This window comes from Bubalus kerabau, chromosome 3 (assembly GCF_029407905.1).
Source record: "Bubalus kerabau isolate K-KA32 ecotype Philippines breed swamp buffalo chromosome 3, PCC_UOA_SB_1v2, whole genome shotgun sequence".
Lineage (NCBI taxonomy): Eukaryota > Metazoa > Chordata > Mammalia > Artiodactyla > Bovidae > Bubalus > Bubalus kerabau.
Genome location: NC_073626.1, coordinates 40,465,787 through 40,493,564, shown reverse-complemented (window position 1 = coordinate 40,493,564; position 27,778 = coordinate 40,465,787). Strand labels below are relative to the sequence as shown.

At 52.7% G+C, this 27,778-nt stretch overlaps 1 protein-coding gene and 1 long non-coding RNA gene across 5 annotated transcripts in view; both read right to left on the bottom strand.

Annotated features, from left to right (window-relative positions):
* The window catches only part of MDGA1 (MAM domain containing glycosylphosphatidylinositol anchor 1), a 61,944-nt gene extending 49,208 nt beyond the window's left edge, over positions 1-12,736 (bottom strand). Inside the window, exon 1 of the mRNA XM_055571525.1 lies at positions 12,670-12,736. Within this exon, the coding sequence (XP_055427500.1) occupies positions 12,670-12,736 (67 nt within the window). The remainder of the gene's footprint in view (positions 1-12,669) is intronic.
* LOC129645950 (uncharacterized) lies at positions 2,907-8,682 on the bottom strand. 4 transcript variants are annotated; one of them, XR_008711602.1, is made up of 4 exons: positions 6,453-6,636; positions 5,000-5,151; positions 4,591-4,752; positions 2,907-3,489 (listed from the first exon to the last, which is right to left on the bottom strand). It is a non-coding gene; the product is annotated as an uncharacterized LOC129645950 (long non-coding RNA). The 4 variants fall into 4 exon arrangements; XR_008711601.1 differs by lacking the exon at positions 6,453-6,636 and adding an exon at positions 5,709-5,893; XR_008711604.1 differs by lacking the exons at positions 5,000-5,151; positions 6,453-6,636 and adding an exon at positions 8,586-8,682 and having other exon boundaries at positions 2,908-3,489.
* Positions 12,737-27,778: the final 15,042 nt, after the last annotated feature.

Genomic DNA, 27,778 nt, shown 5'->3' with positions numbered 1-27,778 from the left:
CTTCAGTCTTGGCACCTAGTTGCTGTGTGACCTTGACCTCACCTCCTCTGGTCTCAGTCTCTTCCTGCACTGAATCTTTGACATTCCAGTGCCTCTGGGTCACTTAAGACCACTAGCTGGCAGCTGAGCTCTTGCCACACCCTCAAGCTCCATCTCCTGGCCTTCTCTGTGTCTACTATGTGCCCTTATTCCAGGAAGGCAAGTAAAGCCAGGTCTTGCGACAGCAAAGATCTTCAGCTTGCCTTCTGAGCTTCTGTCTTTTGCTGGAGATAAACTGGCCTCCCCAAGTGAAAGTCACTCAGTCGTGTCCAGCTCTTTGCGGCCCCATGGGCTATACAGTCCGTGGAATTCTCCAGGCCAGAATACTGGAGTGGGTTGTCATTCTCTTCTCCAGGGGATCAAGGGCCCCCCGCATTTTACTGGAACACCAGAGCCAAACCCAGGTAGAGGAAGCCACCAGAATCGAACTCCCTCCTCACCTCTACCCTCCCAATGTCCCTCTCAGAGGTGGGAGAAGTGCCTTCATTTAGAGTTTCTTAAGAATTACAGAGGGAAAGTCTCAGAGCCAAGGAGATATTCAAGTTCAGCTCAAAGACCTCAGCTCCTGAATCTTTCATATTTATTTATTTGACTGTGCTAGATCTTTAATTGCAGCATGTGGGATCTAGTTCCCTAACCAGGGATCGAACCCAGGCCCCCTGCCTTAGGAGCGTGGAATCCCAAGGGACTGGACCACCAAGGAAGTCACCTGAAACTTTCTGATAAGATGTTATACTACAGCAAGTTGAAATAAGGTTAGACAATCAGAAGAAGTTTCCTACAAAGGACCAGGCATTGAGCAAACAGTGGTGGGGTGGCCTGGGCTCACGTGGGTGTGGGACCTACTGAGAGGCAGAAAGATGCGGTAGATCATGGCTTCTAGAAGAGTCCCTCGGTTTCTTGCTCCCTCGAATAAGAAGGGTCCACAGAGCTCTCCTGCAGCTGGGACTGAGAGGAGCCACCTGCTAGAGGAGAGAGGTACCAACCAGGGGAAATGAACACCCTCACAGAAGGATAAATGAACAGTGCGTTGGGGTGAGGAGGAGGAGACGAGCACTAGCAGATGGGCAGCTGGGCCTCATAGGAATGTCGGGCAGGGGGCGCTAGCAAGCCTCCTCCTTGCCCTGGCTTCATCTTCTCTAAGGTTCCTTTTGGGCATCCTCGGAGCAGCAAGAGCCCCCCACCCGCCCACCCATCTGAACTAGGCTGGCAGGGTCCAGGGAGGTGGGGAGAGGAACAGCTGTTCACATCCATCTAAATCTGCTCATTTCAAGAAACACCAGCTGATCCCGAGGTGGGGATTTGTGGTAAAGACTGCTCATTACGTACCCAGCTTTCAATCTCCCCTTCTATCTAAATAAACCCTGACATTCTCTTAGGTGAGAATCCGTCTAAAAGGCTGTATTTCTCAGCCTCCCTCCCCCTAAAAGGGCCAGTAAGATGTAAGCAGCCATCATTGGGAGGGGCTCCTGGAAAAGCTGACTCAACTTTTCTGACTGGGTAAATGACGCACCCTTGTAAGTATTCCTTCCTTCTTCCTGTCTGGAATGTGTCATGATGGCTGAGCCCCAGGAGCCCTTTGGCGACTTTGAGGCAAAATGCTCTAAGGCAAGGGTTCCTGAACTTTGCTGCACATCAGAATCACCTGGGGATTTTTTTTTTTAAATGCTGATCCCTGGTTCTCACTCCCAGACATTCTGATTTATTTGATATATGACCTAAATGCTTTTTTTTTTTTTTTTAACATTTCCAGGTAATTCTAATATGCAGGAGGTTTGAGAAGCACCACTGTGAGGAGATCAGAAGAGCAAGATGAAAGGGGCCTGGATCTCTAGTGAGCAAGGAGTCACCAGTACAGCCGTGCACAGCCTACTTCAGACTTAAGAAAGTCGCTTTAATTTGTTTGAGACTCTGTAGTCAGTTCTTTGGTTCTGGCAACAAAATGTGACTCCTTTATTTTTTTTTTTTTTTGGCCTCACAGCACAGCATGTGGGATCTTAGTTCTCCAACCAGGTATCAAACCCGCTCCTCCTGTACTGGAAGGGCAGAGTCTTAACCACTGGACCACCAGGGAACTCTTCAGAATGTGATTCCTAACTGGTATAGGACGAGAGAAGACTCCTGAGAGTCCCTTGGACTGCAAAGAGATCAAACTAGTCAATCCTAAAGGAAATCAATCCTGAATATTCATTGGAAAGACTGCTGCTGAAACTGAAGCTCCAATACTTTGGCCACTGGATGGGAAGAGCTGACTCACTGGAAAAGACCCTGATGCTGGGAAAGATTGAGGGCAGGAGGAGACGGGGATGACAGAGGATGAGATGGCTGGATGGCATCACCGACTCAATGGACATGAGTTTGAGCAAGCTCTGACAGCTGGTAGGCTGCAGTCCATGGGGCTGCAGAGAGTCAGACACGAATAAGTGACTCAACAATAGGACTGAGGGTTCTCATCAGCACCCCATCACCCACAGCACAATCTGGGGAACAAAACAATGGTTAGTTCTTGCCCTCAGGAAGGTCACACTCAGGCAAGCATGAGACTTGGCATTGGGCAGACTTGAGTTCATATCCTGACTCCACTACCTGCTAACTGCTGGGCCTTGGGTAAGTCCCTTGAGCTGAGCCTCAGTTTTTCCAACTGTAAGGTGAGGACGCTGGGAAAGACTCCATTCTCCTGCTGCACTGCGAGCTCCTGAGGGCAGGTGTCCTTCGCCTCTGCAGCCACAGCGCTGACCACCCCTCCAGATACTCAGCAGATACTCATTCAATATCTGCTTGCTTTACATTGAACTGCTGCAATGTGGTCCAGCTCTGAAATTTTCATTTTCTCTAAACTGAGAAGAGAATGAAAAAAAGGCCACATTTCCAAAAGGTAACATAATTTACCTATTGAAAATCACTGAAAATGACATTCCTGGAGCAGTTTCTTAGGGTCTCTCTAGGTTCGAGACTGGAAAATCCCTGGTCAGAGAAGAGCAAGAGAGTCCAGTCTCCTAGGCTCCTGACCTGGATGCTCCAGTTAGAACCACAAAACTAGAAAGTCCCATGGTTCATCATTTAAAAAATAGTGAGGTTTTTTTTTTTTTTTTTAAGACCCGAGTGTCCAGATGATCATGGTAGAAACAAAGCTTGGACAGTGACCTGGAAAATGCAGAGATGCCCTCAGAAAACCCAAGGGAGAAAGGCATCTGCTTGGGCCTGACTCATTCAGATGCGCTGTCTACACCAGCTGTGCCCAGGAATCAACTGGAGGGCTCTTCTGACCACAGCTGCCTTGATGCCACCTGCGGAGTTTCTGATTCAGGAGGTCTGGGGGCGGAGCCAGGCATCTGTTGTTGAAAAAGCTCTCCAGTTGGTTCTGACAGGCTGCCCTGGCTGAGAACCACTTCTCTGCACAGCTTCCAGCCCTCCAGATCATCAAAGTCAATCTTGGCTGAGTGTCTGGGACTGGAAAGGAACCAAGAAGAGCCTGGGGTGGAATCTCAGAGGCCAGCCCAGCAGCAACTCCGGGCCCACACATGTCACCCTTTCCCCCACAGAGGTCACCTCCCCCTTCCACTGCAGCTCCAGCTTCTCATGGGCAGAAGGCCCGGCCTGGCGAGGGAAACTGGGGTTCCAGCCCTCTCTGGCCTGTGGCCTGCACCTCCTGCTTCCATATGCCGCCCACACCCGGGGCTCCCTACCATCTGCCCGCCAGCCCTCTGCTCTCGTGAAACAGAGTCCTCATAGTGCGCCTCAGAGTTTACAAAGTGCTATCCCTCTTGGCTCCTCTGCAATCCCAAGAGGTGGGTGTGCCTGAACCAGCCTTCCAGATAAGGAAGCTAAGCTCAGAGAGGCAAGACTCCTGAGTTAGGGGCCCTCAGTGAGCTCCCCCACTGGCCCGCCAACCCACGTCATCCCACCTGAGTCCAATCGTCTTTCCTGCCTACTCTTGCTGCTCAAAGAGCAACCTGTGGGCCAGCCGCACCTGCATCCCCCAGGAGTTTGTTGGAAATGCATTATCTCTGCTCAGGCTCGGACCCACCGAATCAGAAATCCCCGGGGGGCTCCCACTGGCCCTCGAACACCCCACTCTATGCTGCAGCCACTTCCCCACCAACCTCCCAGTCCCCAGATGGCCCTTACTCCAGCTCCTCCCCCATCTCAGATGGCCCTTTCTCCCCTGGACTCCATCCCTTCCCTGGCTTTCTGGTCCCCGTCCTCTCTTGAGTCTCCTCCTACCTCCCTGGGCCACCTGGTCTGTCTCTACCTTCTCCACTCCCCCTCCCTCCAGGGCACTGGTCTTAGCCCAGTCTCCTCTCTCAGTCTATCCTGTCTTCGTTGGCCATTTTTTAGAAAATGTTTTCTGGAGTGTAGTTGCTTCACAGTGTCGTGTTAGTTTCTGCTGGACGCTTCCTTGGCAATTTCATCCCACCTCGTGGTCTCAGCCCACGTTGTTGTGTGGACATAAATCCAGATATGCGAGTCCATCTCTCAGAACAGATGTCTCCCTCCTGAGCACCCCCCACCCCCGTCCACCTGCTCCATCAACATCTCTCCCAGACATACCAGTGCCAGAATCGCAAGAAGTTCAAAACTGCACCGACATTGTCATTCAAATAAAGCTGTTCCCTGAGGGGACTTCCCTGGTGGTCCAGTGGTTAAGACTTCACCTTCCAGTGTAGGGGTTGTGGGTTCAATCCCTGGTAAGGAAGCTAAGATCCCACATGCCTTGGGGCCAAAACACCAAAACATAAAACAGAAGCAATATTGTAACAAATTCAATAAAGACTTAAACATTTTAAAAAAAGAAACTATTCACAGAGGACTTGCTAAGTGCCCAGCACAGTTGGGACTTCCCAGGTATGGCTCATTGCATGCTTATCACAAACCCATCTGACAAGCAGTAAAGCCACAGCTTTGAAAGCAGATGTAATTTCTCAGACTCTCGCAGCTGGTTCAAACCCGGGTTCCTTACCAGAAGTCCAGTTGTTGAACTACTTTACTCCACTGCGCCAAACCTGTCTGACTTCCTGTGGTCTTTGTTCTATCTCATTGCCATTGTGTGCCAAGCTTCCCAACTCCAAACAGCTCCTATCCCTTGTCCGAGCTCTGAAACACTGTCAGGACCTAGTGATGGGCAGTCTCACTTTTCACCTTTTGTAACAGTCTCTACCGGGTCCATCCCCCACCCCTATCCCCAACCCCCTACAGTCTAGTCTCTACATGGTGGCCAGAGACATTCTATTAAAAAGGTGTCAATTCATGTCCCTCCTCTGTTCAAAATCCTCCCAGTGCTCCCACTTCTCTCAGAATAAAACCCAAAGACCTTCTATAGCCTGCATGGCTGCAAACAATCTGGCCCCATTAACTCTCTAATCCCACCTCCTACTCCCCATGGCTCACTCCACTGCAGCCATACTGGACTCCCCATTGTCACTAAACAGTCCAGGCATGTTTCTACCCCAGGGCCTTTGCACTGGCTATTCTCCTGCCTGGATCACACTTCCTGTAGATGTCTGTGGGACTTCCTCCTTCGGGCATTTTCAGGTCTCTGCTCGGGGAGGGGAGACCCACTCTGGGAGCACCCCTACTCCTAATTAATGTATATGAACTTGAACTTGGCTGCTTTGCCCTTTTGTGTAGAATTCATCACCAGAGAATGCATTATATACTTATTCACTGACTTCTTTACTGCCTGTCTCCCTTCAACTTGAACTTCAACTCTAGGAGAACAAGAGCGTGTTTCTTTCACCAAATTCACAGGTGCTCCACAAAGAGCCAAACTCAAATGTGTGTCAACTGGCAGCAGTTCTTATACTGACTCCTTCCTGTCCATTCTCACAGCCCCCACCCTGGATCAAGCTCTCATTACAACCTTGCCAGACAACTGCCAGATCTCCTGACCAGTCTTCCTCCTCTTAACCTTAGCCTCCTCAAAACACACAGCTGCAGGGCTACCCAGCCTAATATGAGCTCCCTGGGTCATATTAACCCATTCACCTGCTCAAGACCCTCCCGATACTATCTCCCAAACCCAAGAGTCCAGCCTACTGCCGCTAGGCACAGGTCTTATAATCAGCAAATCTGGGTTCAAGCCCAGCTCTGCCACTTGGACAAGTAAACCCACCCTTCTGATCCTTCAGTTTACTCTTTGATAAAATGGACTGATAAATTACTCTCTCTTAAGGGATTGTAATAAGGATTAAAGCAGACAATACATATTCCTGATCTCATCCTGGGAAGTTAATGTTAGCAATTTTTATTACTTTTCCTTTACTGCTCCAACTCTCACTGCCCTGACTCCCTTTCAACTTACGTTCCAGCCCAAATGAATGACTCACTACTCCCCTCCGCCCCCCACACATACACATCCTCCTTGCCTCTGCCATAATAAGCCGTCCACCTGGGATGCCCTTCTGGCTCCTTACTTCTATTTGTCAAAGCCAGCTCAAATGCCCCCTCCTCTAAAAGGCTTTGGAAGTAATTTCCTCCCCCTTGGAATTCCCACAGCCCTTTATCTGCCCTTGCCACATGGCATTTATCAAGATCTTCCAGGAACCACTATCTTGTATGTGATTCCTCTCTCCTTCTCTTTGAGGGCAGAGCCTGCATCTTATTTATCTCAGTAGCCCTGTCAATGCTCAGAACAGGGCCTTAATCAGGGAGGTCCTCAGTAATTTAATGGATAGTGAGAGGCACACCGGGCATTCCAGGTGGCACTAGTGGTTAAGAATCCACCTGCTGATGGACGAGAGAGACATAAGAGGTGCAGGTTCGATCCCTGGGTGGGGAAGATCCCCTGGAGGAGGGCATGGCAACCCACCCCAGTGTTCTTACTCGGAAACCCCATGCACAGAGAACCCTGGCAGGCTACAGTCCACAGGGTCACAAAGAGTTGGACACGACTGAGCGACTGAGCACACAGGAGATGGACACCATGTTTTCCTACTTCCAAATCAGAAGGCCCACCGGGATCAAGTCTCCAAGCCACTTCCTACCAGCTGTATGACCTTGAGCAAATCCTTACACTCCTACAACCTTGGTTCCCTCATCTACTAAATGGGGACCATAGGACCCACTGTTCTGACCTCTCAGAATGTTATGGAACCAAAGCAGGCAGAGGTGTGAAAATGCTTGTTAATGCACGTGGCACTTACACACCTATAAGATGTTGTTGTTATAACCAACAATTCTCCCTAAAATATTCATTCCTAGGACTTCCCTGGTAGTCTAGTGGTTAAGAATCTGCCTTGCAATGCAGGGGCACAGGTTCCATCCCTGGCCAGGAAACTCAGATCCCACATGCCGTGAAGCAACTAAGCTCAAACGCTGCAACTATTGAGCACACGCACCACCACAGAAGACCCCACGTGCCACGACGACGACCTGATGAGGCTAAATGGAAAAAAAGTGCAGTCCTCTTTGCACAAGAAGATGCCCGAAAGAATCCTCATCGAATGCAGTGCAAGATGTCAAGTGAGTTTTACTTTCTTCCTTATACTTTTATGTTTTCTCTGATTGTTTTTGCAGAAAACACATGTTACTCATAGGCGTGGGAAAAGGGAGATTGCATTAAGAAAAAAAAGGTTCATTCCTTTGAGTTAGGCATTGCTCTTGCCTTCCGTATCAGCATCTAAATGCAACAGGGGCCCTTTAACACCCAGTACCAGTGCCCAGCAGGGTCTTCTGACTGTGGGGAGGAAGATGCAGAAGAGGGGTCATACCCAGGTTCTCAAAGAGGCGGTTCTGCCAGAGCATGAGCCCCTGCTCTGCACACAGCCCCAAGGGTCAGGAACCAACCCAGCCAAGCCCCACCAGGAAGCTCTCCTCCAACCTAGGGTGTCGGAAATGTGGTTCTGACCAAAGGCAAATGCCCTGGATGCTAGGGTGGGAACACGGGAGCTAGTGGGGGGAGTCTGGAGCTTCAGAAGGCCCTACGGAGCCCCCATGGGCCCGAGGCTAAGTAATTAGAATAGCTCTCATCCTACTGGGAGGCTTGAGGCCAAGGGAGCCCAGGAAAGGCAAGAAGCAATGTGATGGCCAAGCCCTCCCCCTGCTGGCCACATCTGGAGCGGCAGTGCCAGTGGCACAGGGCAGGGTCCCCAGGCCCCTGGGCCCTTGTCAGGCCCCAGAGTCCAGAGGCAGGTCAGAGTCGGGGAGGGCTCATCCAGGAATGAGAGACCCAAGGTCCCATCTCCCAGTTTCCATGTTTTTGCCTGATGGGGCATTCCTGGCCCAACCTCCGTGAACCCAGCCACCAGGAGATAACAGGTAAGAGCAGGGGAGAGAAGATGGAAGGGAGCAGGGTGGGGGAGGATATGGGGGAGAGGAGGGCCTCACACTCCTGGCTGTCTCACTCCTCCCAGTCCCGCCCGTGCCTCCTGGGCAGCTGGGGAGAAGCAGTGGCCGCTACCACTGCCCGGATTTCCACTCCCGCCCCCAGGTATTGATTTCCTGCATCATTCATTTGCCGGCCTTGGCGGCTGTGATTAGCTCCCTCCATTCTCCCTGTGGAGCCCCCCGCCCCGTCCCTCCATGTTTCAGCAAAGCAGAGCTAATACCAGGCTCTAAATGAGGCTTTGCCACCCTGGCCCCAGCAGCTCACAGTCAGGTCTGGCCAATTACAAGGAGGCTCTCAGCATGTCCGCAGCCAGCCCCTCGAAGAGGTGCTTTCCCAGCTAATAAACAAACTCCTCCTCTCTAACCAGCCCCATTTCCCAGAGCCCCCTTCCAGGCAGGAAGCACAGATTTGCAGCCTGCAGCATAGGGTGGGACGTCGTGTGGATCTTGACCTGAAGGGGGGACTCTCCTGCTTGAAATGAGGCCTAGGAGCCCTCGGACTAGTTGAGGGGCCAACTTAAACTTGGAGGGTGGGAAGTGGGGGTGCAGATAATGCTGACAAAGCAAACAAAACAGCCTGGATTTGTGAACACAAGGTCCTCTTTCTCCCTCGTGTAGTTTCCACAACTGAGAAGGGCGAAGGGACAAGAGGCAGGGACCTTCTCAAGGATACTTAGAAAACCCCAAGCCTTCCACTTGCCCTGGGAGGCCAGAGTTTTCATATGCTATGACTTCCTTCGCCAGCAGGCAGGCAGTTTCAAGGCATGGAGTAGAAATGTCAGTGAAAACTCCCATGGGTGCCCACACCCAGATCAACACCCAGAAGATGGCACTGGGAGACACACCTCCTCAAATTCCCTTTCCGCACCCCTCAGAGGAGGGGAAAAACCTGACTTGGTGATAATTCTGTAAGCTATGTTGCTCTTGTCAAATTATTCAACATCTGTCTTCATGTTCCCACAAAAATTAGCATAGGATAGTAGTTTCTGATGACACCTTTAGTGAAATATTTTGACTTCTACCAGTAAGTTGCAAACAACCTGTCTTAAGGATAATGTCAATTCCCACTCCTGCATATTAAATAATCCAGGGGTTTGTTGTGTTTTTGAAAGGGAGAGGAGTCCCACTGACCTGCTGCTGGCTGGAAGTCCAGCAGCTATGGGAGGAAGAGAGGAAGCCAGAGTGGAGGAGAGGGTGTTTTCTGATGCTAACCACACACAGGACACTTCTCCATCACCTGGCTACTGTCTTTGCCCCAGAACGAGGTCTCTGTGGCCAGCCCACCTCCCCCTGGCATGCCAGAAAGCAGATTACAAGATACACCCCGGAGCACAACAAACTGGCCCTGGAGATTGGGAGGCGGGAGGGAAGAGGAGACCAGCTCCAAATGCACCATCTGCTCCAGTACTCAGCTGCCGTAGCATCTGTGCTCCCAAGAGCAAAGCCACCTGACCAGACTGAGAGCACCTCCCCAACCCTATTGTGGACAGTGGACCTCAGAGCCAACAAGTGGACACTCAGAGGGAAGCTGGGCATAGAGCTCCAGGCACCTTCTTCCTACCAGCCTCAGCAGAGAGCCACGGCCCAGGCAAGATCCTGATGGCTTTACCCTCCATGTCCTATTCTTCCTCCCTCTTCTCAGTTCAGCTTCCATGTTAATCTGCCACTCCCTTAGCCACACAGGCTGTGAAGATGCAGGGACTCCCTTGCCCAGGCACACTTTTATCTTTTGTGCCTTGAGTAAAAGCTTCTGCCTCCCTGCTCACTGCCATGGCAGCTAAGGTGCCCTCTGGCTGCCAGCCTAGGACTCCATGACTCACCCTAAGCAGAGACTCTCAAAGAGCCCCCACTACCCTGCTAAAAACCATCCTGGACAGACTTCTAGGGGAGAAAGAATTTCAAGAAGCATTTCCTCAACTTCCTCCCAACAATGGCCCTTCATTCACACAACAAATATTTGCCCATGCCAGGCAGAACGCTGGGTGCCAACATACAGTGATGGATGGGCATGAGTGACCATCTCTCACCCCCACACTCTTACTCTTTTCTCACCTGCTTTGGAGTGGGGGGCAGGGCGCAGAAGAACTAGCTCTCCATACTGTTTCTTAACCCAGACCCAGTGATAGAGTAGTTGTCCCTTCTGCTAGAGCTGGCCAAATTTCCAGCATCATAGCCTCTTGCCATCCTTCTCCTCACACTAGATCTTCCATTCTCTCCATCCACCCCAATTAAGGCTTTCCACCCTGCAATTCCCCAGAGGCCCCAGACTTCCTCGGAGGTAAACTTTCAAAGGGCAAGTGGAAAGAATGTCACCCAAGAGCTCCAGGTTGGCCCCAGTGCACCAAGCCCACCTTGATTTGCTCTGAGAGCAGCTAGAATCCAGGCACATGAGGGAGTGGAGAAAATACAGTGAAAGGGGGACTTATAAGGCAATGGCTAAATCCTGGCCCCAGAGTCCTATGAGTGAGGGTCCACAGAGACCACTGCCCCACCCCTTGCCCTCATGGCTGGGGTTTCCAGGCTAGGCTCACGAGAGCCTCTTCAAGATGGGTCTCATGCAGCCCTGGAGAAGGGTGAAGAAGCTAGAGGGGATGGAGGAGACAGACAGCCAGGAGATGAGCCTGCCAGATCTGCCCAAGGGCACGGAGAGGGAAGAGCAGCGCAGAGAACAGCAGCAGAGGCGGAGGGCTCCCCATCACTCTCCAGAGCCCCTGGGTGTGGTGAGAAGGCAGAGGCCTTGGCTGGTGCCTCCTGAGGTCACCTCTTAAGGAGGCAGTGAAGCTGTAGGGAAATCTCGAGGAGAAAAAATGAAACAGGACCCGCTCAGTACACCCGGATATCTTCCCCTGCCCGGGGGAGGCCGAGGCCTCTGGAACCCACTCGGTGGCCTCCTCTCCACAGCCCAGTCTCTCTCAGTCCCTGCTGCATTCTTCTCTCTTCTTTCCCTTTCTGGCCTATGTAAAGGGCCAGGCAGTAAGAGACACACAAACTAATTAAGAAGCAGAGTTTGGCCAGATGCCTGAGCCAGCCTCCCCAGGGAATTAAACCCAAGCTAGCTAGCTGTGTAGGGCCAGGAAGATGTCACCTCACAGATACCTGCCCCCCCCCCTCAGGATACCCCTCCCTCTTGCCAGGCACCCCGAGAAAGAGCCATTTAGCATCTGCACTTGAGGATGGCAACTGAGGGGACAATACCTCAGCTCCCCAGAACCTCCCCACCTCCCCAGAACAGCTCAAACCCTCTCCTGATCCACCCTAAAGAAAAAGAATCGTCCCCACTCCAGCTACACCGCATTAAAAAACTGACCCACACAGACCACCCTGCAGTCAGGAGAAGGCACGGTAAGAGCCACCGGGCCCCAAAGACTTTTTGTGCTGAGGGTCAGGACATGACCGGCTGTTAGAACTCAGACGGGGGGTTCCTGAGAGGGATGAGCCCTTGGGACACTGAATGGATGATGCCGGCTCGCAGGATCTTTCCCCCAGAAAACCCATGAGAGAGAAGGGAGAAGCGGGTAACCAGAGTTCCCCTGGCGCCTGAGAGCCGGGCGTGCGGACGCGGGAGCAAAGCTGCGTGGGCAGGAGGCAGAGTTTGGACACGTCACCTGACGGGCGCGTGCAGTGTTTGCTTTCCCGGGGATCGTGGCTGAATGTCTGTGTGCGCGCAGGGAAAAGGAAGGTGGAGCTGGGGTTTTGTAGCTGAGAACCGGGGACAGGAAGAACTAACAGGCTCAGAAGAGGTCCGAGAAGGGATCTTGGCATCTTGGGAGCCGGATCTAGGGGATGCCTGCATCCCTTTGGGCTGTCAAGAAGCGAAGCCCAGCGAGAGAGCTGGGAAGGCGAGCCCGCCGCCCGGCCGCGGAGCTGGCAACCAGCTCGCCCGCAAGCCGCGCGCAACTCCAGATAGTGCAGCGCTTGGCTTCCACTCCAGAGGCCGAGTTAGGGTGGGACAAGATTTCAGTGCAAGTCGCTTTCTCAGTCCCAAGTGTGCGGTCTGTCAGGGTCTCCGAGGCCAACTGGATGCTCTTAAGGCTTCCGATTCATTCCCGCCCCAGGCAGGGTTTGGAAAAGTGGATACTACTTCCCCCTGGCATCCCCGGCTTAACGCCAGACCCTACGACCAGCCTCCGTGCGCTGAAACAGCTAGCTCGATTTCCTCGCGCTCTGGAAAAGGGCGGGGACCCGGGCATCCACTCCAGAGTCCGAGCCGGGGTACCCACCAAACCCGCGCAGCGCGCACTTTGCGCCTCTTGCAAAGTTTCCGCGCGGGGCTGAACCGGCTTTCAGCGGGACGCGGGCTCTTACCGTAGACTCCTTGTCCCCGGCAGTGGAAGGGGATCAGCGCCAGAAGTAGAAGGCAGGTCACCTCCATCTTCACGGCCCGTGCTTCATCCCCGCGAGGCGGCGCAGCCCGAGAGGCAGTGGGGGGCGCATCCGCCGGGGCCCCTCGGTGCCCCTTGCGTCTCCCCCTTCCCCGAGAGGCGACGGAGGGGGCGGCGGCGGAGACCAGGAGACTGAGGAGGCGGCGGCGGCGGCGGCAGCGATCCGGGTTTCTCCTCCGGCGGGGCCGCTGCCCGCGTGGGGACGCAGAGGGCGCTGGCCTGGCCCCGGGTGCCTCGGCGCGCCCGGCGCAGCAGCCAGCGCCCCGGCCCAAGGACCCCGGCCGCCAAGCCTCTCCGGGTCCCCAGGGCTGTCCGCTCGGGGTTCTGGGTTCCAGGGACCCCTCCGCGAAGGCGGAGGCGCTTGGTTCCAACAGGCCACCGACGACTGACAAACTTGTCGTTTCCCCGCCCAGGGGACGCTCCTCCGTGGAGCGGGGGCGGGGAGGCCCGGGCTCGGCTCGGGTTAATCCGCTATCTCCAGTTCTGCGGCAGGTGCTGGGGGCTCAACGGCCCGATCCAAGGGGGCCGGGCTAGGCGTCCTCTCGGAGGCGAAAAGCCCCGACTCTAGGCCTCCAGAGCCGGGGAGAAGCGCGGGCTGGGCTCAGCCGAGGGGCGAGAGCCACGGGTCCCCGGGTCCGCGAAGTTAGCCGAGCCGCGGAGGAACCCCGGGGAGGAATCGCGCCCCAGCGCCCCGCGGGAATGAAGAGAACAATTCCATCCAAGAGAGGCCCCAGAACGCGGGGAAAGACGGAAAGTTTGAGTCGTTTGAAAAATATTCGCGCTCTCGCCGAGGCCGGGGCTGCGGCGCTGGAGCCGCTCGCCGCCTCCGCTCGCCGCGCTCAGCTCCGGCAGTCTGGTCGCGGCGGTGGCGCTCCCGGGCTCGGAGCTCTCGGGAGAGCGGGGCTGCGCCGCGCCCCAAGTTGGTCGTCCCCGCCCCCGCCCGGCGGCCTCTGCCGGCGGGGGCCCAAAGCAGGCGGGGCCGGGCCGGGCCGGGCTCCCGGGCGCGGCGGCCGCGGGGCTCCGGGCCGTGGGAGCTCTCGGCTAGCTCGGCAACTTGGGCTTCGCTGTGCTGCTTCCCCCCACACCCCGAGCTTTTCATTCCGCGCTCCCCTCCCCACCCCCCGCCTCCCCCGGCCTGCCCCCACCTCCTCCTTCCTCCCCTTCTCCTCCTCCCTCCTCCTCGCGGCTCCTCGTTCGGTCTCTCGCTCTCCCACCCTTTGTCGCTCGCTCTCCTGTTTGATTCCCCTCCAGTTAAAAAAAGGAGCCAATTAAAGGCAGCCCAGCTAGCTGGGCCCAGCCTCTGTCCAATTTCCTCGCCTCCCCCAGGACCAATTAGAGAAAACAAAACAGGGCTGGGGGAAGCTGACTGCCTTTCTGGCTCTCTCCCTCTCTCTCCCCCCACCCCTTTCTGCCCTTCCCCCCTTCTCTCCCTCTCTCCGCCCCCCCCATCCCCCCAGCAGGAAAATGTCAGAAAGCAGAAATGGATCCATCTATCCTGAGGACAGTGGCGAAGGGACGTGGGTTTCGGCGCGGGCTCTGCAGCGCGCTCGCACTCGCTCTCCGCCAGCCCTCGCACACCCAGACCGAGCCGGATGCACGGATCCCAGTCCTCTCGCCGGACAGGCACGGCCGTTCGCCCCGGAGACTCTAACCTAGCCCGCGGGGCACGGCACACTTTGTAAAATGTTTTGCACTTTTGGGGGGCGGGACCGAAGCGGGGGTCTAAGGGGAAGAACCAGGGCGCCCGCGGCTCTCGGGGTCCTGCAGGCGCGCGAGCCGGTCGCCCGCTGTGTGGGTCTGCAGGGCTGTCTGCGTGGCCCTGGAGTCCCTCCGCCCCCGGCCGAGCCCCGCCCCTTTCCAGGCAGCCGCTGCCTCTCCCCGCGTCCGGCGCGGGGGCCGCCGCCGGAGCCGCTGGCTGAGCCTCGGGGCGAACACGGCGCGATCAGAGCTCCAGCCCTCGCCGCGCGCGGCCCACAGGTTGCCAACAGGTCTGTCCGCAGGACCCCGCAGCTGAAATTCCCCCAGGCTACCCCGTTCTCCGCAGCTCGTCCTTCTCCCCGTCCTGCCTCCGCTCAGGACCTCAGGCGCCCCCAAGCGCCCCAGGCGCACCCTCTCTTCCGGCAGCCTAGCCAGGGGTCGGCTCCGGCTACGTGGTCCCCGCACTCCCGAACTCCACTACCTCAAACCCGCCCTCCGGGAGCAGGGGTGGGGAGGGCGCGCCTCCCAAACGCGGGCAGGGAGAGGCAAAGGCGAGCAAGCAAGGCGGGCGGCCTCCCCCGCACTCCGATCGCTTTCCCCTCCCCGGGTCTGGCTAATCTCACCTGCTCCACCTGTCGCCGTTTTTTATCTCGGCGTGTGCGCAAGGATTGTGTTAGGGCAACCCGTGGGAGCGCGGAAAACCGCAACTAGCAAGAGGCGAGATTACACACCTTTCTCTCCCCCCACTCCCCACTCCCCGGACCTGTTTAACATCTTGGCTGTGGATGGGGGTCCACGACTCGACGCATTTGTCAAAACTGAAAGAACATACAAAAGACTTAATTTTTCAGCATGTAAATTAAAACAAAATTTTAAAATAATTAAAGGATAAGTCACCCCCTTTCCCAGACCCATTTCCTGCTGGGTCCCTCCTCTCCTGCCTCTCACTGGAGTACCTGCCCCTGACTTCAGGGGTGTGACGGCAGGACTCAGGCCTCTGGGGAAATTCCAGGCAGCCTAGGAAGGGAGGGGCGGCTGTGCCCACCTCCGCGTTTCCTTCTGTCCATCTCAGGAAGTCTGAGACCATCGGAAGAATCTCCCCCCCCCCCCCCCCCGCTATTTTATTGAAATATAGTTGATTTACAGTGTTGTGTTAATTTCTACTGGACAGCAAACTGGTTCAGTTACACATATATTCTTTTTCATAATCTTTCATGGGAAGAATCTTATTCTGCAGCCCACCTCCACTTGACTGAGCCTCCTTCATCCTCTCCTTTTTTTCCTCTCCTTGCTTTCCTGTGGGTCTATGGCTGAATAAGGGAAACCAGACCCACTTAGTGCTGGACACCCAGCAGATGCCAGCTGAAGATCTGTTAAATGAACCAGTGAATGATTCCCATCATAGGCCACAGACCACCGACCTAGGATACCCTCAATGCCGCCATCTTTTCTACTCCCCTCTATCCCCAACCAAAGAGAAAAATCCATTTTCTGCCCCCACAGACATACAGAGTTATCAGGTTCTGTATCTTCCCACCCACCTTCGCCACGCAGTCTGAAAGGAAGTGGTACCAACTGAGGGTGGGATGATAAGTACCTTCTTTTATTATCATCCTCTTCCCATTATTTGAAAATCGCTGCGTCCTCCAGGAAGCTCTCAAGGAGTGATCACAGTGATTCCTGCCCTCCTTGGCTTTGCCTATTTTAAGTTGAATGGGCACTTGTCCATGTCATGGGAAACTGCCTTACTATTTTTCAGTTAGCCAACCCCAAATAGCAGTTAATTGCTCCTTTTTGGCTTTGGGATGTATTATTGGTGGACAAGGAACCCCACTGACTCAGCTAACCATCTCTTGAGTTTACTGTCTTTGAACATCTACCCTGGCCTGGAGGAGAGAGAAGACTCATAATGGGGGAGTGACAAAAAGGAGGGGAGAGTAGAGGACCAAATTCTACTGCGGCTGGGATTGAACATTTGCTGTAGCTAATCCATTGTGAATACTCGGCAGCTAATTGTGTGCAGTGTAAATACCTTGACAGCCTGCTTGTCTGTGCCGATAAATTCAGTCATCTCCTCCCCTAGGTGTGCCCGTCTTTGCTGCCTCTGACAAAGCCCTGGGCCTGACAATGAGAAGCAAATAGGAGAAGGAAAGGAACAGTTGGCTTGGGAGCCATGGGTCCTGAGCGCCAGTCCTAACCTCTCTAGGCCTTAGTTTCCCCAGCTGTAAAGTGAGTAGGATCCACATTTCACAGAGTGGTTGAGAGAAACGAGTAATAATAGTAATGGCTGACACCACATGCCAAGCACCATTCTAAGCCCTTCATGTGCATTAACTGTTTAATCCTCACAACTATGTGAGACAGGACTGTTATTCTCGTAGAATGGCACAGAGAGATTTATTGATTCAAGCAGCTGCTAAGTGGCTGAAGTGGACTCTACAGGCTTGCTCTTTCCTAGGTATTTAGTAAATATTTTCACAAGAAGTGTTCCTATTCTCTTCTGGAATAGAGAACAATCCTTCTGAGCCCCAGATCGGGCGCTTGGGGGTGGGGCATGAAAGCTAGACCACTGGACTCGAGGCAACAGTGAAGGAGGTTGCTGGGCACGAGTTGAGACTGAAGCCACCTGGAGGCCTGGTGGTCAACACCCACTGCCAGCTCTTGGGTTCCACTCATGACATTCTAAGAAAAACTCCATCATTTTGCCCTAGAGAAAGCCCAACCTGTGGGCTCCAGGAGGACTAAGTAACTGCTGACTGAGGGCATGCCTGAGAGGCTGGACAACCAGGAGCCCCAGACCTCTGTCAAGCAGCGCAACTTGGGGCTTTTGTTGTGAAAGTGCATTACTAGAAATTTCCCCCATCTTCCCCTGCCTCTTGATCATTCGATCATTCGCTTCTAGCAAGTCAGAGCCTGGAAGAAAAAAGCTGGAGAGACAGCGCAAGAGTCTTTGCAGGGAGAGAGCGTCATCACCTTGCAAGGGAAACCGTCTTGGAAAATCGTGCAATGGGAGGTATTGATTCAATCTTAGGGGCAAGCCACTTTCTGGTCAGGTAGGAGAGGGCTGGCTGGGAGGGGTGAGGAATGAGGAGAGTTATGACCCTGCTGAAAGACCAGTTTATTAATTCCCGCTCTAACAAATAGCCAATTAATGGTTCCAGCTGCTAATTAGTAAGCAGTTAACTCCTGTTATAAATCGTGCTGCCCGAGACTAGTACTATTGCAATCCTGCAATGACATCCTTGGAAAGGAGGGACCATAGAGACTTTGGTCACCCACCAGGTCCTGTAGACCCCTCTACTCCCCTCCCCCAGACCCCCAGCAGGCTCTCTGCTCATGGAGTGCAAGATTCAGAGTAGGGACCCTGTCCACTGTCCACATGTTCATTCATGTAAGATATATTTAATGGTTTTTGCTATGTGGCAGGCACTACACTAGGCACTACAGATTCAATGTGAACAAAACAGGCAAGAACCCCTGCTCTCCTGGAAGTAACATTCTGGTGAAGAGACAGACGATATAGTCTGTCAATAGTATTTATTCTAATTTTTAAAGATTTTTTTTGATGTGGGCCATTTTTTAAGTCTTCATTGAATTTGTTACAGCATTGCTTCTGTTTTATGTTTTGGTTTCTCCGCAACCAGCGATCAAGCCCACACACCAATGGAAGGCAAAGTCTTAACCACTGGACTGCCAGAAAAGTCCCGATAGTATTTAGATAGTAAGGGAGATACTAAAGCTAGGAAGAGGAGTAGGAAATGTGAGAGCTGAAATGTTAGTGAGAGTGTCCGCAGAAGACCCCACTGACATCTGAGGACCTTAAAGGGCAGAGGGATCAAGCCGTGCCAGTGTCTGACAGAAGGGCATTGCAGGGAGGGGTGGGGGAAGAAGTGCAAAGGCCGTGTGGTGACAGGGAGGATTTGGTTGGAGCTGAGTATGTGAGGGGAGAGTAGCAGGAGTGAGATCAGAGAGGTTTAAGGGGACAGATCATTCTAGTTTTGCATTCATTGCGGGATGTTGGATTTTAGTCTGAGCAAGATGGGAGCTATGGCAGGGTTATTAACAAAGGAGGGGCAGGATTTGATTGTAGCGTATCAGGCTTGCTCTGGCTCTGTGTGAGGAATTGATTGAAGTGGGGAGGGTTCCACAGCATCCCTAGCACCTGGCACTGTGCCTGGCACTTAAAGTGAAAGTGAAGTGAAATCGCTCAGTTGTGTCCGACTCTTTGCGACCCGTGGACTGTAGCCCACCAAGCTCCTCCATCCATGGGATTCTCCAGGCAAGAATACTAGAGTGGGTTGGGTGCTCAATAAGTGCTTATCATATGAACTGGTCAATGAAAATTGATGAGGCTAGACTGTGAGACTAGGAACCGTGATCACTTTTGAAAGGCTAATTTATTCAGATTCTCTTGTAAATTACTTATTTGAATAAGGGTGCCCTCATATTTTAATTGTCCAAGAAATTCTACATCCACTCTCCTTCTTGGTCCTTAAAATGTGAGGTGAGCTACGACTTGTGGCCCCCTCCATTTTACAGATGTGAAAACTGAGGCAAAGAGCCATTCACTAACTGGCTTAACAGTGTGTTACTAAAATACCAGTTCTAGAATGACAGGGTGGGGAGGTGCAAAAGAGACAGGAGTCTCTTCCCTTCTTTCTGGCCACTGTGTCATGACTGCACCCTGCCCCGCTGTGAGATCATCCCTCTCTCATTTCCACGATGAGCTGATGTGCCCTGACTCTAGAGCCTTGTGAGCTGTGCCTGAGACCTAGATGCTACCATTTCCCAAGTGAGGGTCACCTGGGTCATCCCAAGCTCCTTATATCCACACTAACGTTAGAACAGGGGACATTTTTGTTTAACTTTTTTGAGCTGACAGTTCAGTGGATCAAAAGTAATTTGGTTTGAAAACACATGGTCTTCTCACTCTGAGGAGGTGTAAGGAGCACTGATTTACCCAGCTCTGCTTCCCCAGCTGGCTGCTGGGTCTGGGAAGCAGGTGAATGGGGTGGAAAAGCAAGGTTCTCTTGAATATTCATTAATTCAATAAATATTTATTAAGTCAGGCATTGTGCCTACATCATACTGAGCATCCTGGTGGAGATGTCCAACAAGAAAAGACCCTCAGGGAGCCCCAGTGTGAGAGGAGACACAGCCCTGCCTCAGGGAGCCCCATCTGAGGGGAGACCCAGCCCTGACTCAGGGATCTCCAGTCTGAGGGGAGACACAGCCCTGCCCTCAGGCCCCTCACAGGCAGTGCGGAGACTGCTACTACAGGTTCATAGATTCTGGTATAAAAAAGAAGCCAGGACATAGAACAGCAACAGATAACTGTTGACCGCAATAAAGAACCCACACAGGGTAAGTGTGAATGGGATGGAGAACAAGGACAGCTTGGGCGTGGTTACTCTGACTTCCTGGCTCTACTGCAAGATTGTTTCACGCGTCTAAGCCTGGTTGCCTGCAGCTTTCCGAGTTTCAACCCAGAGCAAAGGAAGCAGCTTGGTGCTTTATTTGGGTGTTTCTCCCAACAGAAATGTCTCTCTGGGCTCCTGGGAACCAGGCATGTTTGAAGATGAAACTGTGAAGCTGGCATGCAGAAGTCAATACCCCCTGGGAGGAAAACCCAGTCTCTCTGGGGACCAGGTCCCATCCCCGCCTGACTCCGCTGGCCTCTCTAGGGAGACACACCTGGCTCAGGCAGCTGCAGAGGACCTGGAGACCAGCTCCTCCCTGGAAGGCCCCGTCTGGCACTCCAGTCTCATGGATGTCACTCCCCACCCCAGGCTTAGAGTGGCACGTGTGCTGTGAGCTCCAGAGCAGGATGGGGTATCCTGTTACTGTGTGAATCACTCACAGCACCCAGTGCAGGACTGACCAGATGGCAGCCATTCGTCTGCTCATTAAAATGAACTGAAGACTTCCCCGGTGGTCCACTGGTTAAGAATCCACTTGCCAATGCAGGGGACGTGGGTTCGATTCCTGGTCCTGGAAGATTCCACATGCCGCAGGGCAACTAAGTCCGCATGCCAGTTACTGCTTCACTGTGTGAAGCCGGCGCACTCTAGAGCCTGTGCTCCGCAACAAGAGAAGCCGCCACAATAAGTCCATGCACCGCAACTGGAGAGTAGCCACTGGTTGCCGCAACTAGAGAAAAGCCCACACACAGCAACGAAGGCTCAGTGCAGCCAAAACTAGATAAACACAGTGAACTAGTTCTGGTTACCCTGACTGCCCAGAACAAAAGTAAGCCCTGGACAAGACCTGAATCTCCAGGATAAGGGAGACCCAAATGATCCAGACAAACAGCAAATATATAAGAAGAAATGTTTGAGTTATGGAGAGGCTGAGGGGAAGCCAGTTCTTGGGGAAGGGAAGTAGGCAAGCGAGGGACAGAGCATTCTGGGAAAATCCCTGTGCACACAAGTGCTGTGACCCCCCCACGGCTGCCTCACTCTGGGATGCCCTCTAGGGGAGGAGGTGTTGGTCAGGTGAGTTTCCTGAAAGCAGGGTGGGGAGGTCTGCCAGGCTGGGGGTGGCTCTCCGGCTTTTGTCCCCAGGGCGCCAGTGCAAGGCGTGTCAAATTTCACTGAGCTGGTTCTTTCTCACCTTCTCCAGGACAGCTCTTTCTCAGAAGCAGGATCAAATGTTCTCAAGCTTGAAAAGACAGGCTGGGATGTGAGGGGAAAGGAGGAAAGGGAGGAGAGGGGTGAATGGAACTTATGGGAGGAGAGGGGGCCAAGGCTGGGCCTGGGGACTGGACCCGTGATTCTCCCAGGTCCCTTGCAGTTTAAGTTCTCCAGCAAAATTCTTGCTCCTTTAACCATCACCTCTTTTTGAGCCCTGCAAAGTGGTGGGGGAGATGGGGGCGGGGGGAGCAGGAAATCTGGGCTGGAACAATTGCAGGCACCCACAGAGACAGGACCGCTGTGTGGCATAAACTCCAGGGGGCGCCATTCACATAGAATACGGCAGGAACGGCGCCCACCCCCCGCCCCCAGCGTGCGACGTGGTGGCCCCTTTGCAGCTCCGTCTGCTCTGACCCGACCCCAGGACAAGCTGATGTCATCTACTCTGTACTTCATCCCCCTGTCCCCCGCTCCCCGTCCTTCTCTTCCTATCCCACCCCAGCCCCTCTGACCCCCAGCACGCCAGGCTTAGCCACCACCCCCCGCCCCCCATCACTCCGATGCGCTAGGGGATGGGAGGAGTTCCAGGACTGGTCCCACACGCTCCTTGTTCCAAACACACGACAAGCCCTGGGGACTCGCTGCCTCTTCGATTAACTCAGGCTCTCCTCGGAGAACCCCCACGCCCACCGGCCCCGGGGGCTTTCAGGAGACACATCTGACCCCTGAGAGAGCGTAAAAAGAAGACCCCAAGGGGCCCTCCCACTCAGCCCTTTGAAGTCAATCTAGCCCCACCTCACACTGTTCATCCTTTAACCCAGGACTTCTCTGAAGGAGTATGTAGACAGTAGCATAGCCATGAAATGCTCAGCCTAAATGCCATTTGCCCTCACATCCGCCCAGTTTTAGGGGGATTTAAGGAACAGAGAGGTTCAGTAATTCCCCCAAGGTCACACAGCTAAAAAGTGGCAAAGCTAGTTTTCCAATCAGAGAATTTGGTCCACAGACTGTAGAGTCTATACTCTTCTCCACTACTTGACGCTCCCTCTTACAGAGCTGCTAAGCTGCTGCTAAGTCGCTTCAGTCGTGTCCGACTCTATGCGACCCCATAGACGGCAGCCCACCAGGCTCCCCCGTCCCTGGGATTCTCCAGGCAAGAACACCGGAGTGGGTTGCCATTTCCTTCTCCAATGCATGAAAGTGAAAAGTGAAAGTGAAGTCGCTCAGTCGTGTCCAACTCTTAGCGACCCCATGGACTGCAGCCTACCAGGCTCCTCCGTCCATGGGATTTTCCAGGCAAGAGTACTGGAGTGGGGTGCCATTGCCTTCTCTGCTCTTACAGAGAAGAGGGACCAAAAGCTGACATAATAGAGCTATGCTGGCCAAATACATAGCCAATGTATACTAGTATTTGAGTTTAAATAAAGTCAAATTTCAGATTCAGTTTCTCAGTCACACTAGCCAAGTTTCAAGTGTTCAACCTCCACACAGAGCCAGTGGCTACCCTTCTGCCCAATGCAGATATAGACCTCCTCTATCGTGGTAGGAGTTTTGTTGACAGCAATGCTCAGGAGTCCAGTTTCACCCCATATCTACTGCTTACTGTCTGAGTAACTGTGGGGAAGTTGCTTAACCTCTCTGTGTCCAAAAAATGGTGATAAGAATAGTGCCAAGTTCATAGGACTGCTAAATTAGGGGGATTAAATGAGAAAATGTATATAAAGTGCTCCATACTGTGCCTAACACATAGTGAGCATTCTAAAAATTATTAGTTTTATTATTAGGAATCCTAGTCCAGTCCTTCATTTAACTAAGTAGGTAACTAAGAACCAGAGAAATGAAGGAATTGATTCAAAGTCACCCAGAAAATTTAATGCCAAAAGCTAGAGCTCCTGGTTCTTTTATCATTGCCTAATGACACCACTACAGTAGATAGAGGACTTTCACATATGATGCTCTCCAAAATACTGGGAGGTAGTTAAATGAGGTTTCATCAACCCCATTTTACAGATTAAGAAACTGAGGCACGAGAGGGTAAGGTGGCTTCTTCAGGGTCATGATGCTGTTTAGTAACAGACTGGGGACTTATTACTTTTCAGCATTCTGCCCCCTGCTCTATTTTCCACTGTCTGTGCAGGTTGACATGTGAGTGTGTGTTTGTGTTTTTCATTTGTTTACCATTCAGAGCTCAGGGACCTTTGCCGCCTATCTATATTCTATAGATAGAGTATAAATTATATAAATAATATTAATATGGTCTCAATTATGTAAAAGCTGTTATACAGACTGAAGATGAGAAGAACAAATAGTTCATTTTAATGATTATTGTAGGTGATGGGATTATGAGTGATTTTTATTTCTGTCTTTGTATGCTTCTATTATCCCTATATCTCTGCAAGCAGTATGTTTATTTTTATAATCAGAAATAAGCAAATGTGATTTTCATATACTTTTAAAAAAATTAAGTTCCTGCAGTGTTTCCCCCATGGTCTCCAGTGCCCTCCAAGCAGTCAGGAGGCCTGACCCAGGGGTTGGCTTTGCCTGGCCAGATCCACTAGCAGACGGGAGGCTGGTGGTGTGCCTCTCAGCTCAGTCGCCTTCATCCACAGGCCCACAGGTCCCTCTGCACTGGAGTGGCTTTGAATTTACTCAGCAACATCCACACGCAATAAATGTCATATCGTTTTATTTTTTCAAGTCAAATAAATTCAGCTCCCAAGCCTCCAATTGCCAGAGTGTTGAAAAATCTGCTTTAGTTACGTTTGAGGGGAGTCTCCAAGGTCATAGAAGAATCCGGGACCCAGGGAAGAGGCCTCAGGCCTTGTGGTTGCCATGGTAATTGACTCCTGTTGCCTTGGCTCCTGAACCCTAGGCCAGGCCTCAGTCGGCCAGCTGCCCTAGACGTGCTCTGAGAGGTCTCCACAGCAGCCCTCTAAGTGACCACAGAGGACCCTGGAGACCCTCAAGGCCTCCACACTTATCATCCGGCCTGCACAAATATCCCCATCTGGCACTGCAGGCCAGAGGGACACAAGGCCCCAACAAAAGTCCCCAGATTTTTGTTCCTTCCTGGGCTGGAGAGGCCCTTCTCCCTCCTGGTCACTCACTTTTTCCTCATCCCTTATCTAGTCCACTCTCTCTTCGCTCCCCCTCAAGAGACTTCCACCTCCTACCCTAACTGGGTGGGGGTGTCCCTGCTGCATTGATAACAAAACTCAAAGCTCCTTGAGGCAAGAAAGCCTGGACTCAGTCTCTGACCATGGTTCCTTTCTTGGGATGAAGGAGGTGGAAATGTCAGTCATTATTCCAAACGAAATGGGAAAACAAAATAACATTTCAGTGTAGATCCTGGCTGACCTGTCCCTGCCAGGTCAGACTGAGAACAGAGGAGCATTCATGTGCCAGGGATGTGAAATGGAGTCCAGGAAGTCACACCTCCCCCTCACTGGGACCCAGGCTGGGAGAGGACATGACTAGGGGGAAGCCCAGAAACTGGAGTCAGAGAGACTTAAAGTGCTAGACCCAAAGTGGGTGCTCAGTAAATACTTCCTGTTGTGGAGAAATCCAATGTGGGCACAGTCCTTCATGCCTCTGAGCCTCATCATCTTTATCAGTAAAATGGGCATCCATTTATTCAACAACTTTGTCATGATTACCAGACAGTGTTCCAGGCACAGAGGTTGTACCTGTGAACATAACAAAGTCCCTCTCTTTCATTTAGCGGGGAAGACAACATAACATTGTTATGTCATATCAGGTCTAGAAGAGCCTGTGGGTGCTCAGCCCATATCCTGCTGTGCTAACTTCACTGCCCTCAGGCTGACTTCTGATTGCCTTTGCCCAAGGCCTTCGTGCCTGCCTCCACAGCAGCCAGAAGAGCCAGAAACTCTCAGCTCCGTGGGAGCAGCCCTACGCCAGCAACTCACCGGGCTGTTGCATAAATACTGCGGCTCCCTCCCACTTCGGGCAGAATGTCTCCAAGGTGTGTGTCCTACATTGGCTCCCAGAGTTCCCCATCGGGGTTGGGGCACAGGTCCCCACAGCTAATAATTACTGCAGCTTTTATTGGCTGCCTTCCCTCCCCTGTGTCACTTCCCCATCCTCCCATGGGTGTTTCCTGGAGTCACTGAATACTACTTGCCCTCAGATCCTTATCTTGGGATCTGCCTTCTGCCATCCAGTCTGAGACATCAGATTATGATTGATGCTAGCAAAACAAAATTCAAGTGGGACAAGGGGATGGAGAACAAGGAGAGGTGTCTCTTTGGACAGGGTAGTCAGGGACGGCCCCTCTGTGGAGGTAACATTCAGATCAAGGACCTGAGTGAACAGTGGGGATATCTGGCTGCAAGGGTGTTCCAGGCAGAGGGAACAGTGGGTACCAAAGCCCTTCGGTGGAAACAGCTGGGAGCATGGGGATGTTAATGACACCTGCCCAGTGGCTCACAGAGAAGGATTCCTTGAGGTGGTTGGTCTGTGTAAAGCCCTGGACACAGATGAACCATCAGGACTTTTTAAGGCCCCTCTCAGGAGCTGGCAAGCTCTCTTCAGGGAATTGCTCAGCCTCCTGGGCTGGCCGGATCCGCATCTCCCCCTCTGTGCTCACCCAGCCTCTCTGGCAGGGCTTGGTTTTTCCAATAACTCATTAGTGCGGCTTTTGTCATGACTGAAGAAACAAAAGCCCCAAGAAGAAAACCATGTTCAACGGCATTATGGGTTATTTATGAGAGAAAGCAAAGCCGCTTCAGCACTGGGGGAGGCCTGGCAGGGTAGGGGGAAGGCAGGAGGTCCCTTCAGATGGGGAACTGGAGTACTTTGGATTTGCCTGGTGCTGGACACCAGCAGCCCTGCCCAGCACAGAACAACCTCTTCTCTCTTCTCACCTCCCCTGCCAAAGCCACCGTCAGTCACTGCTGCCCGAGCAACTTGATTCCTATCCACCCACTCATCCAACTCTTCATCCATTTATTTATTTATGTATTCATCGATTCATTCATTCTTTCAAACATGCACCGAGGGCCTACTATGTGCCAGACACTAGCTGATGTCAACATCTCTGGAGCATAGTCATGAATCAGCAATCATGTCCTGGAACCAGCTCACACGAGCTCGCAGCTGAGTGTACACATCTCTTCTCAACTGCTCCTTCCCTCATGTCATTGCTATAGCTTTGTCAGACACGGTGGGAGTATTTATATCATGGAAATTGGCATGTAGTACAAGTCGGGGTCTTTCTCCTAGAGAGCTGGTTGTTAACATTTACTAACCCACCACTGCACCAGGCCTCAGTATCTTGGGCCACACAGAGCTGAACCCCAAGACCGTACAGCCTAAACCTGGGAAGGACATTGACCCAATGTCCAGCGTAAAGGGCCCCCTTAGATTTGTTGGCCTTGGAGCCATACCGGACGCCTACACGGTAGTTTTTGCAACCCGGAGTACCTAGAACAGAGAATTAATTTCTATCACACGAGAGGAGAGGTAAGAAGGTATAATAAAGAAGGTGCCTTTGAGCTGAGCCTTTGGGGATAGGTGAGATGTCAGCTCGAATGAAGGTGTTCAGAATGGTGGGAGCAGTCTGAGCAAAGGTTCAGAGGAAGGGCCAGGCAGAATGTGTTCACTCCACTTAAATAAAAATGCCGTGGCAGGGAGTTGCTCCCACCTATTACCTTCCCAATCACATAGCAAAAGTGAACTGCTTTCCGGAAGGGAAAATTGATATTGCAAGCACTGAATTGTCAGGGAGAGGCTGCTGGTTGAACACTGGGTACTGAGGGATGAAGATACCCCTCCTCCTTCCCCCTCCATTCTTTCTTAAGGAAGGGTCTGAGCTACAGGAAAAAATGTGTACAGTGTGTGGAAGCGGCAGCCAAGAGGCCTCATCAGCAGGGAGAGGGTGGCCTCAACACCACCGCCATGTTACCACCAGTGTTCGCCGTGGTCTATAACCCCTCAGCTGGCCTCACTATCGCCACTGGCCCCATCAGATAGACACACGTGCACAAGGTTGGCTTATAGACATCAGGCTGGATACACAAACAAAGCCAAGTGTTCCCAATACTCCAGCTCTCTGCATCGCACATAAGAGGAAGCTTCCCAAAGATTTAACATTTGCCACCTCCTTACTCTGGGAGATAGCTGAGCCTCCCCCAGGTATATACACACACATACGTGCAGAAGTAAGTATACATTCAGGACACTGAACATACTGTGTGCTGTGTATACTTCCTTTGTTGATGCCAAACCATTAGACAGGCATGGAGGAGGCTCCAGTCCATTAGCCTTAACAATGCCCCCTGGACCCAGAGAGCCGTTGGCGGCCCACACCTGGCCCACGAACTCCTGGCCACCCTGCTGACCTCGCCCCACTTGTCTGACAAGGAACTGAACTTCCCACCAGTCCGAGGCAGCCTCCCACTCATCGTCCCTGGTCTGCTGCCAACTGCGTTCTGGGAGGGGAGGCAGAGCTTGACTGTGAACTGCGTTTGTAGAACACTCCACAGTCCCAAAACACAGATTCATGTTCTCTCATTTCATCGCGGGAACCCTGGGAGGTGGGGATGAGTGTCTCCAGTCTGCAGGTGAGGAAACTGAGGCTCCAAGTGATTATCCAAAGAGAAAGTAGAAAGAGACCTGAGGTGTTCTGATTCAGGCGTTCATCCCACAGGCACTCGCTGAGTCCTAGACGCTGTGCTAACCCGT